Source organism: Bicyclus anynana, chromosome 18, assembly GCF_947172395.1.
Source record: "Bicyclus anynana chromosome 18, ilBicAnyn1.1, whole genome shotgun sequence".
NCBI classification, from domain to species: Eukaryota; Metazoa; Arthropoda; class Insecta; order Lepidoptera; family Nymphalidae; genus Bicyclus; species Bicyclus anynana.
In genome coordinates, this window is record NC_069100.1 from 10750877 (window position 1) to 10766062 (window position 15186).

The following is a 15186-nucleotide window of genomic DNA, read 5'->3' on the forward strand; positions in this document are numbered from 1 at the left end:
ATTAAGGTATAGAATCGAATCTAACTAAATGAGGTAATAATTTAGGGAAAAAACAATATTGTATATCATTTTTAAAAAATTTATTACTAGACAACAATATTAGCTACTGTATGGCCTTTATTAGTAATAATAAGGACCACTGTTGCATCCGCATCCGCAGCTGCCAGAGATGGTGACAGTGCCACAGGCTGGCAGATCACCAGCGAAGCGCACCGCGCCGAGGATGGGCACCTGTCCAGCAACGAATGTCGTGCCAGCGACTGGCATCTCACCAGCGACCGCCACATCACCAACGCCGGCTCCGCCGTACGCGCCGACTTCAATGGGAGCTCCAAGCCCGCCGAGCTCCACTGCCATTGGCGCTACACCGAATGGCGTAGCTGGCAGACCGGCGCCATAGCCGTAAGGCGCCATAGCTGGAGCATACGCCATTGGTGCTGGACCGAGGCATTGACCGAATACATTCTGAAATAGACATTGTTATGTAAATATATTTTTACCGATAACCAAATTCTACGATCTTTACTAGTTAATTAAATGATAATTTAAAAAAGGGATATCCTTGATTTTTTTGTTTTATAGTTTACTTTTTTTTATTTTATAGTTTTTTTAAGGTTTTTAACCCAAACATTTTTTTAAATTTTACCTATATACGATATTGCAACTTAAAACTGAATGCTTAGCTTATCTGCTCATTGCTGGTGCGAAGGTAAATAAATAGCAAAAGTTAATCTAAAGGCTCACGAGATCAAACTTGGGCCAATTTTGGAAATATAAGAACCTAAATTTGGTGGAACTGGTAATCAAACCCAGGACTCTCAGCTACTCTCATAAAAAATTCTTATTAAAATATTTTTTTTTTCTTACCTGGACCAAGCAAGCTTGGACGCAAAGTAAAAGGAAAGCAAAGCTGGACATGGTTGTACAAGTTGCAATCAAATGTAGAATATTGATGTCTGCTTTTGTCTTACTTAGTTTTTATAGAAAACTATCATTTCTAATTTTGCAATTTTTATCATGAAACACTGACATATTTTACGTGTTTGATAAGACAACGTCACACAACACAATTTCTAATGATTATTTTTAATTAGTCAATCTCATTTATTACTTAAGAATTTAATAAAAAAACATTTATTTGACGTCATGTTTATTCATAATATGTGGTTTAAATTACCGATTACAAACCTTTATCAGGAAAGTAGGTAAGCATTTTTTGTAAATTAGGACTGATATAATTATTACTCTAGAAATAGTGACCTAAGTTTTACTCGTAAATAACAGAAATACTTGACTTTATAATATTTATCATTTCATATTTTTATGTAATACTTTAAGTATAAAATGTACGAAAAATATTGTCCAAATCACACTGTTCACTCACTTCTTTACCCATCAACAAGTAAATAAAACTACTTTTTCTAAAAATGGTAGCGAAAGCAGTTCTCGTTTTCTGTGCTCAAGCACTTTTAGCCCAGGTAAGTTGTAACAGAAACATAATGAAGTTTTGCTTTTATAGTAGCCTGCCAACTCGTAATAGACCAGTGTGGTGGGTCTTAGCTCAAATTCTCCTATAAGAAGGGATATGGCCTTGACTCTTTAGTGTGTCGTTAAAATAGACTGATAATGATTATGTTCACCTGACCAAAAATTTCTGCGAACAAACACTTTCGAGTAGTTGGTTTTTATGTCCTTACTTGTTAATTTAAGGTACATTAATTTACAATAATTAGGAGGTAACATAATTGCAAAACTATCTCACCAGTTAATGTGACGGTGCAGTCAGTCTTAAAAAATTGGAATAAAACAATTTTCCTTGACTGTCATCCACCAGCTTGTACCGGCGAAGTCTTAACCCAAAGCTCAGTCAATCATCAGTGCAATATGGTAGCATGGAACTTTAACTAGGTATGGAACCTATTACTAGTTCGGTAGCCTTTAAATTTGCATTTTGTTTTCAGTACATCTCCGCTCAATGTCTCGGAGCTGCGCCCTGGGCCGCGCCGTACCCCGGCCAGTGGGGCGCCGCGCCCTACGCCGAGATCCCTCTCGCCGCGCCGTGCGCCTTCGCGCCCATCAACGGCGGAGGCTTCCAGATCACCAGCATGTCGCCCATGTCGGTGACGGGCGTGTCGGTGACGTCGGAGAACGCGTACGAAGGGCCGCTGTCGGTGTGCGGCGCGGTGCCGTTCCTGGGCGCGGTGGCGCTGGAGGGCGCGCTGCCGACCGCCGGCAGCGGCGCCATCACGTACGGCTGCGGCAACGGCAACGTCGCCATGACGAGCGAGAGCATCAACGCGGGCCCGTACGGGTACGCGCCCGAGCTGTACGCGTACCCGCCCGAGGGCTACTACGGCAGGCCGTGCGGCTGCGGCATGTACTGATGGGGGTGCCAACGAGATTAATATTTTAACGTTGTTGTTGTTTCAAATTTAGATCAAATACATTTTTTATATACATATTTACTGCTTTTGTTTTGAAACACGACGACAACCCTTTTTTATGCGTTTGTCATCATCATCATGTCAGCCTATGGACTTCTAAACATCACGAGCCTAAGCCACCTGCATCCATTATAGATGATTTCCTGAGTATCATTTTGGGCTTGGATAATACCTCATCAACAGCCTGTATTCGTCCACAGCTGGACAAAAGCCTTTCCGAGAGCGCGCCACCACAAACAATCCTCCGCCTTCATGATCCAGCCACTCCCCACTATCTTCTTGATGTCGTCGGACCGTCTAGCTGAAGGGATAATTCTACTTAATATTTTAAACGCGAAAGTTTGTATGGATGTTTGGATGAATGTTACTCTTTAACGCCGCTACTACTGAAGCGACGTGGCTGAATTTTGGAATGGAAATAGATTTTACTCTGGATTAACACATAGGCTACTTTTTATCCCGAAAACATCTATGGTTTACCGAGATTTGCGAAAAATGATGATTTTCAGGATAAGAATGTTTGTTATTCTTTCACGCCTCGACTACTGAACCGAATTAGCTGAAATTTAGAATTGAGATGTATTAATAGCATGTATTAACACATAGGCTACTATTTATCCTGGAAAAATCCATGGTTCCCGAAGGATTTGAGAAAAACTAAATTCCACGCGGTCCGCTAGTACCTATCTTTGTATTTGTACTCACAAAATGTCAAAAAAAGTCTAGTGGTGCGCTTCAGCCACTTCTATGGAATGTAAGGAAAATTCACAAGAAAGATAATATACCTTATGAAGAGTTTTGGACGGAGTCGCAAGCGTCAACTAGTACCAAAATAATGAAAAAATATAGTCTTTAACTTTATACTATGCCTATACTAATATTATAAAAAGTAAGGATTTGATTGTATGTTTTGAATAGGCTTTGGTACTACTGAACCAATTGGAAAAGTTCTTTCACTGTTAGAAAACTACAATATCCCCGAGTGCTATAGGCTATATTTTATCCCCGTATTCCTACGGGAACGGGAATCAGCGTCTGCTAGTACTATTATAAAGAGGTATGATTTTATTATTTGTTTGTTTGTTTGTTTGCATTGATGCTCTGAAACTACTAAACCGATTTGAAAAATTCTTTCACTGTTGGAAAGCTACACTATCCCTGAGTGTATTTTTACGTATTATAGACACGTACGTATTTAGTGTTAAATATTCGCTTTCTATGATGAAAATTTTCCAGTTGTTTGATAAAACAAAAAATAAGTAATTGGTAGGTACTTAAACTAAAATCACTTACAACAATTAATAGTAAACAGATGTTTTATTCACACTAATAAAAGGCGAAAGTTTATGTGTGTGTGTGAGTGTTTTGTTTGTTCCTCCTTTGTGTGGCTACTGAAGCGATTTGGCTGAAATTTGGAATAGAAATAGATTTACTCTGGATTAACACAAAGGCTACTTTTCATCCCGGAAAAATCCATGGTTCCCAAGGGATTTGTGAAAAACTGAAGTCGTCGATGCGGGCGTCCACTAGTCTTGCATATTATTTAATTTCTAATAATAATAATAGTTTATTAGCGGAAATCTGTTGAGACGTGTCTTGAACTATTGCAAAAAATATATTCGTCCCCATTTCGTTCCGTATTTTTTTTTTATTTGAGCAACGTCTAAAACTCGTACGTGCTTTTCGTAATAAAACACAATACGATTACAACTGACGTGACGGTTTCTTGTTGTCAACGATGCGTCATGCAAAACCTCGCAATACTGTATTTCTCTATCACCTACCCTTTTGTGAGTTTGTCTGGTGGTAGGCTTCGGCCGTGGCTAGTTACCATCCTACCGGCAAAGACGAAAGCGATTTAGCGTTCCGGTACGATTCTATGTAGAAACTGTCAGATGTATGCGTAGAATAAATTACATCCGCAGACTGCATAGGCACTTTACATCAGCATGGTTATTATGTAACTCGGTGTACCATTCAAACTTTGATAACAATCAGTCCCTACATCGTATTTCATCTTATTTTCGGTTTTGCAATCATCTACGTAACATTGTGTTTTCAATGAAATTACGTATAACTATAAAATTAGTATAGCCGTGTTAGTAGCCGATAGTAATGTTATTTTAATGAAAAACTAGTATTTATCTACGTAATTCCGTTGAAATAATCATGTTAGATGATCATGATTTCATGCAAAATGATGCAGTGAAGGTTATTTCGTTGAAATAGCTATTTCAACGAAATAACCTTCACTGCTAAAATGAAAATACGATTAGAAACGACATAGTGACTCATTAAATGAATGGTACACCGATATACATAACAGACCCGCAGGTGAGATCGCAGTCAAGGGTTAACTTGTCATTGTATAACGCTACTAGCATACTAGCCTGTTAAATTTTTACAGCCTCTACTGAACTATTAAATTCGATACGTTTTGCAATCAATACAAATTACCTTAAATTGTGTCAATAATAACTTTTAAATATTTTATTAGGACTGTACAGGACTAAAATATTATAATTATCATTACATTTTCTTTATTTCTTTTTAATGCGAAAGTTTTTTGGGTCAAATTTGCCGCCCCCTAAAATCTACCACCCTAGGCTCCAGCCTACTTAGCCTACTGGTAAATCCGCCACTGACCCCTAATACAAGCTAGTTTCTTGACGATGTTGCGCCATGTGGCTCCTTTTGTAGCTTTTGTGGCTTTTCGCGACTTGCAGAGACTTTTGTACCTTGGTGTCGAGAGTGCCGCGGTTTTGGTCTGACCAACGCATCGGGTTACGTCCTCGAAGTCTCTTTCCTTTCCCATTGCCAGTGATCACTAGTTTCTCTAAGTTATCTCTTTCTCTCCTGGCAATATAGCTAAAGTACTCGAGGATCATCTGAAGACAGGTGGAGGACAGTCTCTTCAACATGTTAAGTTGTTTTAGCACCGATACAATGGTTATACCTATATGCTGTCCACGGAATTCGGAGCATTCTTTTCCAGCACCCCATCTCGAAAGCGCCTGAGCGATCGAACCGATTAGCTAATTTGATCATCCAGGTCTCAGATGCATAAGTATATATGGGAAAGACACATAAAGATCAGTGCATAGTGAATTTAACTAACTATAGGTAGAAAGAGTGGTAACTAGACACACGCCTGAAGTCATTGAAAAAAAATGACCGAGCTATAAATCGAACCCAGAACCTTCCGAATTCGGATTATAAAGATAGTTATTGTTTATTGCGGCAGAGAGTTTCGAATTAATGACTCACTCAGGTGATAAATTATTATTAAATTAAAAAAAAAATGGTTTTTAAGAATAATGTACAAACTTCATGGCAATTTTGTAATAGGGTAGATACAGAAATTTACAGTGATAAAAATATTGGATAATATTAAAATTATTTCATTATTGTATTGCAAACAAAATCTTGATATTACGCTTTAAGTAAGTATAAATATTATACAAGTTTAAATTTCAGTATCATTTTAAATAATCGGTCGTAAATAGAAGCAGAAATTTTAAGAAAATGGCAGTCAACTTCTATTTGTCCATGTGCATTTGCACATTTTTTGCACAGGTATTTTTTAATTTTTAATATTGAATAGTTTTCTATCGTATGGCGTTTTATATTAATTTTTTTTAATTGTTTACCATATCTATACTAACATAATAAATGCGAAAATAAGTCTGTCTGTCTGTCACCTTTTCACGGATACCAAAATTTTGGTATAATGGAAAATGGGATCTTGGAAAAAAACATAGGGTACTTTTTGGCTTTATAATAAAAATAGAAAGGGATGAAATAAGGGTTGAAAGTTAACATTGATTTCCACGCAGACGAATTCGCGGGCGTCCGCTAGTATTTAAATATGGGCATACGCCCGCAAATTCGTCAGCATGAAGTTATATTGTACACATTTGTATTTGCCTTGAAATATAAGCTGACAAAAGCGATTCTAAAGACAATGAAATTAATTGTTGCACTTTAGTTTGTTGTCTATTTACATGCTAATACATAAATGTTTACAAAATATTCAATTAAAATTAAAGAAGTAATAAATTAATGATTGCTTTTAATCTTTTTCAGAGTATAACTGCCCAATACATGGGTGCTGCTTACCCAGTTAACAACCCTAACATACCGTTCGATGGACCAAAGGAACCTCCTTGCAGTACACCATTCCGAATTTTAGAACCATCAATGCTATCCGCTTCAAACGGCAGAGGCTTGGTAGTCAAAAGCATATCACCAATATCACCAAATGGAGTATCAGTGACGTCAGAAAACGCTTACGATGGACTTTTGTCAGTAACTGGTGCATTGCCATTCCTTGGAGCTGCAGCTTTGGAGGGTCCTTTACCTACAAGCGGTTCAGGATCAGTTGCCTATGATTGTGGTGATGGTGTTGTCGGTATACAGAAGGAAGAAGCTTCTGGATTAGGTCCTATTGGTTATAGAGCTGAAAGCCCCGTCGCTCCTGTTCCTTTAGGTTATACTAGCGTACCGTTTGCTGGAAAAAAGTGTGACCACTAGCTGTACAATGTTTATTAATTTATTTTGTTGTTCGTTTTGTTTATTTATGATTGTATTTTAATAAAAGATTATTACTACTTTGGCTTTTGTTCTTAGATTTATTTAATTTATCTTTAACTCATATTTCACAATTTTTGCAAATGTTAGTAAAAGCAAACTCACTAGACATAATACAACTTCGAGCCCCTGTAGCCCAGTGGTGATTCGACTCGACTCTCTTTCTACGATCGCAAACGCTTCGAAAACTAGAAAAATGTATGGAAAATATATGTAACTATAGGGGCAGGTATAATGCATCACATAGAAAACGTATAAATAGCAAATACTCGTATGTACCTACCTACACATAGCAACACGAAAGTATGTACCTCAATATCTTGATAATGAGATTTCTGTAATAAATACTAAATTACAGTATATAGTATAGTATTGTATAGTACAATATACCCGTTTTTTTTTAAACTTGGCATATAACAACCAAATGATCATACAACATGCAGTGGCGTAGCTAGGTCACCAATGGCCCTGGTGCAAATAAAAAAAGGGCCCTATTACTTACTACCTAAGCTGTTTAGGTTTTAATAAGAATAAATATTAATCCTGACCCATTAGCTCTTCGAGCGCTGCAGGGCAGGTGCCTAATAAAAATATGAAACAGTAACGAATTACAATCTTAAAATAAATTAAATACAATACTTGATAATAGTTATTATGCAATAAAACGAAAAGGTCTATTTTAATTGCCAGTGTTACAACCTGACATAATTATTTTGGAAATTGGAAAAATTTTTGAAAGTTCAAATCGATTGATTTTCTGGTAAAAATTCGAGGGCCCCCTGAGCTTGCGGGCCCCGGGGCATTGCACCGACTAGCTCCTGGGTAGCTACGGCACTGGCAACATGACGAGTTTCGATGTCCTTCTTGTATGTTGGAAGCAATTTGAAATGTGAAAAAGTGATTTTTTTTGTATATTTATTTGAAAATACGCTCTTGGCCATGATGGTCTATATTTTAACTGTTTCATGACATTAGGTTAACCAAACGGAGTTTCGTTTTTCAAAATTCTTTAGTAAACAGAAATATTATTCACAAGCATGTTTTTATACAAATAGCATACAGTCAACATAACACTAGAATTAGGTACTAACTAAGGCTAACTTACACCTATTTTAGTTAACGGCTATGTACTTAAAACTATTTAAATGTTAACATGAAACAAACATAATAAAAACGGAGTGTTTTACAAAATTAGTATGATGTTTAATCCTTTTATGACACCAAGTAACATCGCGACCGCACAAAATGGATGACAGCGTTTTTGACATTTGGAAAAATTTATTAAATACATATTTCATCATTTAAGTTTTCTATGAAATCTTTTATTAATTGATATCGATACATTTGGGACCCTTATTCCATGTACTATACGAAATTCATATTGTTTATATTACATTTGACATGAGTCAACTACCCTATTACAGTTATTACCTGAATTTACAATGGCAATAACCATGCCCTTTGGACAGGAATACAGCAATTAAAACACAGACCTTTACTTTACTGGAAGAGCTGTCATAATAAGCCCTACAACCTATAATACTCGAATTATTTGAATAAATCGAACTCCACACAAAAGTCGAGGATCTAGTCTCCTAGACCTCCACCACGCTGGCTAAATGCGGATTGTTAGAGTGTGTGAAGTCTACCAATCCGCATCCGCAATCCGCAGACTTTTGTGTGGAGTTCGATTTATTTTACATAGAAAATTGGGAAAAATCTCAGGTATGCAGATTTCCTTTCGATGTTTTTCCCTCACCGTATGAGACACGTGATGTTTAATTTCTTAAAATGGACATAACTGACAAGTTGGAGGTGCATACCCCGGATTCAAACCTACGCCCTCCGAATCGAAGACAGAAGTCATATCCATGTGTCGCGTGTCCCCGTGTGGATGAATATTTTTGTATTAATCGGGGGGATCCGCTTCCCCCCTTATATCTTATCTTCCTATACCTTACCTGCAGCTTATAAAAGAGAGGAGTTATAAGTACCGTGTGTCTGTCTATGATATCTTAACCTTTAAATGAATGGATCAATTGTGATACATTTCTTGATGTCTGTATCCATCGACTGACGTGATCGAGTGTCTAAAGCTATATAAAAGTATATCTGCGATGAAGATCTGATAAACCATTTCAAAGATGATTTTGACGGAAAGAGTTTGAGGTATACAATACATGTTATTAGCCCCGCTTAGAGACTAGAGAGATGCTATAAAATCGGTATGTATGCTGTGAGTTGTGACATCGTAGCTTCTTAAGGAATGATGCAGTATATTATTTGAAAACTGGTGTGATAGAGATGGGTTTTATGATACACGATGTAGATCCAACAAGCCTATCTGAAGAGACAGAGGCGTCTGTATTCTACGTAGCGTCCAGGTGCAAATATCACCCTAGCGTCCTCAGTACCTAAGCGTGCTAAGCACTGTTAAATTGGAATATGTACCAACAGCACTTCAATCAGGGGCGTAGCTGCCACCGTATCAGCCGTATCAATGATACGGAGCCCTCAGACTACATGGGTCTCAGAATTTACATGTGAAAGCAAAAATTATTAAAATGTAGGTAATCCACAATCTCTTTTTTCCTGGCTAAGCGTGCACCCAAAAGTTGAAAACATCTTTCTGTATAAGATTCTTACATGTGAAAGCTAAAATTAGTAAAATGTAGGTAATCCACAATATATTTTCCCTGGCTATCGTGCACCCAAAAGTTGGAAACATCTTACATGTGAAAGTACAAATTAGTAAAACTTAGGTAATCTGTACAATCTCTTTTTCCCTGGCTAAGCGTGCACCTAAAGTTGAAAACATCTTACATGGGTTAAGTCACTGTCATATTTATTTTATGCGAGCAGTGTTGTTTCTTTTGCGAGAAATCTTTACCCTTCATTTGGGCCCCCCAACAAATTTTGATCCAGGGCCCCTTTACGCACGCTACGCCACTGACTTCAAGTTAACAAACACCTGGCAAGTAGTTGGATATTTGCCTCTCTTTGCTAAATCTAGACACATATTTTATTTTAAGAGCTCTAGATTCCGTGCAAAATGTAGGAGCGCAATGCAAACCGGACTATTTTTTTACGTGAGGTTACGTAGTTACCGCGCCCGGGCCCGCCATCATAACCCGCGCGGAGAATGATGAATACATCATTAAAAACCTCAGACCAATTATAGAAGGACCTGTATCGCACTCTTAGTCACAAACAAAATTGTCTGTCATTTTCTGATGAAAATGAGCTTAGATTTGGTATATCTCTTATACTAAACTAGAAGTTTTTGTCCGTTTTTTACACCATTCAACTACACAAAAAGGTGTTTTGACAGAAAAGTAACACCTAGCGAGGCAGGTCCTGTATAGCCTGCCCGAGACCTACCTCGCTAGGTGTTACTTGATAACTTGGTATTGCTTATAGTTGGTCTGAGTTAACAACCCATATTCGCGGAGAGTGACGATCGGGCATCCCTGAGAACTCGGGTACCCCGGGTACCCGGGTGCCCCGGGTGCCCCGGGTGCAGCGTACAGTACACTGCACTATAGGTGCCTCCCTCCTGCACTGCCTCTGGATATTAGTATTGATGACGAAAAGAATTTCTGACTGACCTGATTACTTATTCAAACTATTTAAGCAAGGAAGTTATTCAATCATATCAGCAGATTTAAATTTTAACTTGCAATCTAAAATTAACACATAGTTTGATTAATAATTCCTTTAACCTAGTGAGAAATAGTTCGAAAAATTGTATCATAATTACATTCAAGGTTTCGCAATTTTACTATTGTTACTTATTGTTATAACAAACTAGGTATGTAACAAACGATAAACTTTTACTATATAACGTGAGATATAGATGTCAATAATCATTCAAGTTCCAAAAATCCAAAAAACCTCAAAAATGTACAAAGCAATATTTCTCTTCTGTGCATCAGCACTTGTCCAGGTAATTGTTGACTCTCTTCTTAATTCTATTTTTTGACGTACAATATCGTAATAATCGCATCGTATTATAGTATCCGGACCAGAGATTTTCTTCAATTCTCTGCGTGTGTGAAATCTGCCAATCCACATTGAGCCAGCGTGGTGGACTATAGGCCTAACCCCTCTCATTCTGAGAAGAGACTTGAGCTCAGCAGTGAGCCGAATATGGGTTGATAATGATGATAATGATGAGGATATGGTCGTTATTGCGCTATTTACATTCAATAATCATTATTCCACAGACCATCACAGCCCAATGCATCGGCTACGCACCATGCAGCGCTCCAATAGCCGCACCATGCGAGCCATGGAACGTCCCATTCTGCAACAGCTTCGGACCAGCGTCCCTCGCTGCTTCCAACGGAGCCGGCTTAGCCATCACTAGCAGATCACCCATCGCCCCAACTGGTGTGTCCATGACTTCGGAGAACGCGTATGAAGGAGGCTTGGCGGTGACTGGTGCTATACCATTCCTGGGTGCTGTGGCTTTGGAGGGTGCTTTGCCAACTTGTGGTGGAGGTGCAGTCACTTACGCCTGTGGTAATGGCAATGTTGCTATGGTCAGTGAAGATATTGCTTCAGCACCTTACTATCCAGCATATGGGTACCCTGGATACCCTGCCTGCGGTTGTGGTAATGCTTGGTACTGAGTGTACCGATTTTTTTGTTAACTAGTTAAGTTACTTGTAAATAAAAAGTTAACTGGTTTTTTGGTGAATAAATTTTTGGTTTTCTCGATTTTTAGTTTTTTTTTTTTGCTTTGCCAGATAGATATATGGTATACGTACCTTATGGTATGATAAATCAATAAAGTCGTAATCGGTAAAGATATAAGTAACTCAAAACACCATTGAGACCCATTGAGTACCCAACACATCCTGAAAGTAAGTGTGATATCTAACGCCAGTGTAACCGCGGGCAAAAGCAAGCTAACATGAAGCAGATAATAAAACTTGGTATAAGCCTCTACTAGCTAGTTATGTAGATTGTAGGTATATTAAAATAATAATTACTCTCAGAATACAGAAAAACACTTCTGTATTCTGAGATTTTACTATATAGACACAAGCAAGGAGTAAAAGGGACGCATAATAGGATTTTCCCTGAATTCTAATCCCATATTACGTAATTCCGCTTGCGAAAAAAATTTTTAAATACTTTTATCAGATCGTTATCGTAATTAAAACTAAATGATATAAGTGTCGCTTACTATAATTTGACGGTAATACGTCCGTCAAATCCTTATTGAAACTGTCGCATGTCAGTTAGAGACAAATCATGCAATGAATTTTATGGCCTTTGAAAATTGGCCTCATGAGTTCTCCTTGTCCTAATTTATGGCCAATTTTCAGCTCTGTTTATTTGTATAATTTGAGACCAAATTTGTATGGAGACTGGGTTTCTCCTTTCTTTCTCAATACGGTTTCGTAACGACTCCTCAGGGTAAGTATGCATTTTTGCATCTATAAAGTAAACGCCACTGCTTGCACTGTGATACTTAATGAAATTATTGAAAATATGAAATTAAAGTATGCTTAATTGCACACCAGGCCAAGTTCCAGCAACAGGTCGCGTTCATGTCGTGGACTATTCACACGAACCGTTTCAACCCACTAGTGACCCCCTGTAGCTCAGTGCCTATTGCAAGTACGAAGAATAAATATTTACAGTCCCAGCAAGCGAATGCTTGGTCTGTCAATTATAACTACTAATAAAAAAGGCGGACGCTGTGGTGAGCTAGCCGACGCTTGCGGCGAAGGGATTTCCTCGTCAATCCTCCCGAAGTTCTGACCTGCGTCTCCATGTCTATTTGGGCTCATCTCGGACCAAGGCGCTTTTGGAAGCCTCGTAACTTTAATTTAAAGTTTTTGACTATTACCACCATTAGATTAAATTGAATTATGACATAATCCTGACATTTCAAAAGTGCTTGTAAACTAAGCCTAATTGAAATAAATGAATTTTGAATTTTGATGGAGTTCATAAAGAGATTTTTTTTTTCTTTGTACCTTCTCCATCAAGTATAAGCCCTCAGTATACGTAGGTAAATTAAGGACAACGCAAGAAATCAAAAATCAGAATCAACATTATATAAATTCTTAACCAACACGTTATATATGGGTGAGGTAATTACTAGCTAAAAAGAGTTTCTAAAATCTGTGACTATTTTAGCATGATCTTATGGATCAATATTAGCTAATTAATTAGGGTTGCAAATTTCAAAATGAACTTCTGTTCTCGAGTCATGAGCGCGGTTAATTTCGCGGAAATAATCACAAAATTAAAATATTATGGTTTTACTTCATACTATGACGATTTAATCATAACGTATGTTTATAATAACACGCCTTTAGTGTTTCGCTATTATTTAGCAGAAACTGTACTAATATTCGTCTAACTTCTACTCCTACTACTACTGTAAACGCCACTGCCACAGTAGATATATTACAAGCAGTAGTTGGACTTCATACTAAAGGTCGAAACGCGAGCTATACCTACGCAGCTCGTACGTGGGGTGATCGTGGGGTGAAGACCGTTGCGACTGTGCCGCGGTGACGAACGCAGTGTATTGGATTTTTTAACCGACTTCAAAAAGGAGGAGGTTCTCAATTCGGTCGGTATTTTTTTTTTTTTTTTATGTATGTACACCGATTACTCAAAGACGCCTTGACCGATTTCAAAAATTCTTTTTTTGTTTGAAACGGTATAGTTCCCATTTGGTCCCATTGCCATCATGACAAGATCTGATGATGGAATCCTGGAGAAATTGAGGGGAACTTTCGAAAATTATATGGGTGTCTAGTGTGTTCGTAAACTTTTCCATTAAGTACCTTTAAGAAATACAAAATTATGAAGATTTAAAATCGATCTGATGATGGAGTCATAAAACAGACGAGGGAACTCCTTGGCGATTTACAGCAGTTACCTTGTGTTTGGGCTTGATTAATTTGTATTAATGAGAACTTTCCACATAGGTAGGTTCTGACTGTCATTTAGGGGTTTGGTTATGAAGACCAAGGACAATTAAGGGAACTCCTTAACAGTTTACAGTAACTACCTTGTGTTTGGCCTTGATTAATTCGTATTGCTGAGAACTTTCTACCTAGATGAGTTGTGTCTGTTATTAGGGGTCTGATGATGAAGACCAAGGTCAATGAAGGGAACCCCTTGACGGATTACGGTAGCTAACTTGTGCTTGGGCTTGATTAATTTGTATTGCTGAGAATTTTGTACCAAGATGGGTTGTGACTGTCATTAGGGGTCTGATGAATACATCACGGGCTTAGCACCGCCTTCATACTGATCAGCAGGTAGAACATATTATGATGTTATTTTTCGCTTTTTAGTTTAGTGGGTACGTTTTTAGGTTTTGAAGTCGGTTGTATTTTTTTTATTAAAATTTTTATTATTAATTATGACGACTAGGAAAAAAGTTATTATTTTTATAAAGTTTGATTAATATTTTGTATTCTAAAGGCATAATTTAATAAATACATATATAAATAAATGCTTAAATGATAAAATTGTGTAAATAGGTAAATGACGTAAACGTTAATATAATATTATTAAATAATTATTTATTAACTTCTTCATTTAGGTTGTTTTCTTTGATTATTATGTAATACATAGATTTAAATGATATCAATATACCTATCCAGATTTTTTTATTAAACTACTAGCGAACCCGGTCAATCGCAATTTGTTTTTTGTTGTTCCTTCCCTACATGCCAAGTCAGAGTCAATTTTTTATCGTCTATTCTATAGTGTGGGGGTATCGTTATCGGTATTTTTGTACATTACATAAGGGGTTAAAGTGCTAACGTAATCTACGGAACCCTACACTGCGCGTGACCCGACACGCACTTGACCGATTTTTTATTATTTGGTCACCTAGTGTGGTGGTAATAGATAGATGGCATCACCAAAATAAATATATGAAGGTCCTTCAAGATCATTGATTAGTATCAGCCTTATTTAAATCTACCAATCAAAAAACAACACGCATTTTATTGATCACTTCCTATTTTACTACAATTTACAAAGTATTTTATTTGTTTATTTAAAAAAAAGTATATTTACAATCACATAACTAAATGGAAACACAAAGTTGGCAAATGTAATTAAAATGCTGGAGGCAGGCAGCCCTATCACATGTTTACGGAGCGCG

The 15186-nt window shown here is 37.4% G+C and overlaps 4 protein-coding genes across 4 annotated transcripts; 3 read left to right on the forward strand and 1 right to left on the reverse strand.

Moving 5' to 3' along the window:
* Positions 1-97: 97 nt before the first annotated feature.
* On the reverse strand, positions 98-446 carry LOC112055238 (chorion class A proteins Ld24-like). Its single transcript, XM_052887066.1, has one exon. It carries the CDS (start codon positions 430-432, stop codon positions 121-123), a length of 312 nt encoding a protein of 103 aa, XP_052743026.1. The 5' UTR covers positions 433-446; the 3' UTR covers positions 98-120.
* A 981-nt stretch (positions 447-1427) lies between these two features.
* Positions 1428-2418, forward strand: LOC112055239 (chorion class B protein Ld34-like). The gene is made up of 2 exons (XM_052887010.1): positions 1428-1478; positions 1962-2418. The coding sequence occupies exons 1-2, from the start codon at positions 1428-1430 to the stop codon at positions 2382-2384; spliced, it is 474 nt and encodes a 157-aa protein (XP_052742970.1). The 3' UTR covers positions 2385-2418.
* Positions 2419-5969: 3551 nt separating this feature from the next.
* On the forward strand, positions 5970-6977 carry LOC112055240 (chorion class B protein PC10-like). The gene is made up of 2 exons (XM_024095263.2): positions 5970-6020; positions 6531-6977. Exons 1-2 carry the CDS (start codon positions 5970-5972, stop codon positions 6975-6977), a joined length of 498 nt encoding a protein of 165 aa, XP_023951031.2.
* Positions 6978-10935: 3958 nt separating this feature from the next.
* LOC112055241 (chorion class CB protein M5H4-like) lies at positions 10936-11668 on the forward strand. The gene is made up of 2 exons (XM_024095264.2): positions 10936-10980; positions 11261-11668. Exons 1-2 carry the CDS (start codon positions 10936-10938, stop codon positions 11666-11668), a joined length of 453 nt encoding a protein of 150 aa, XP_023951032.2.
* Positions 11669-15186: the final 3518 nt, after the last annotated feature.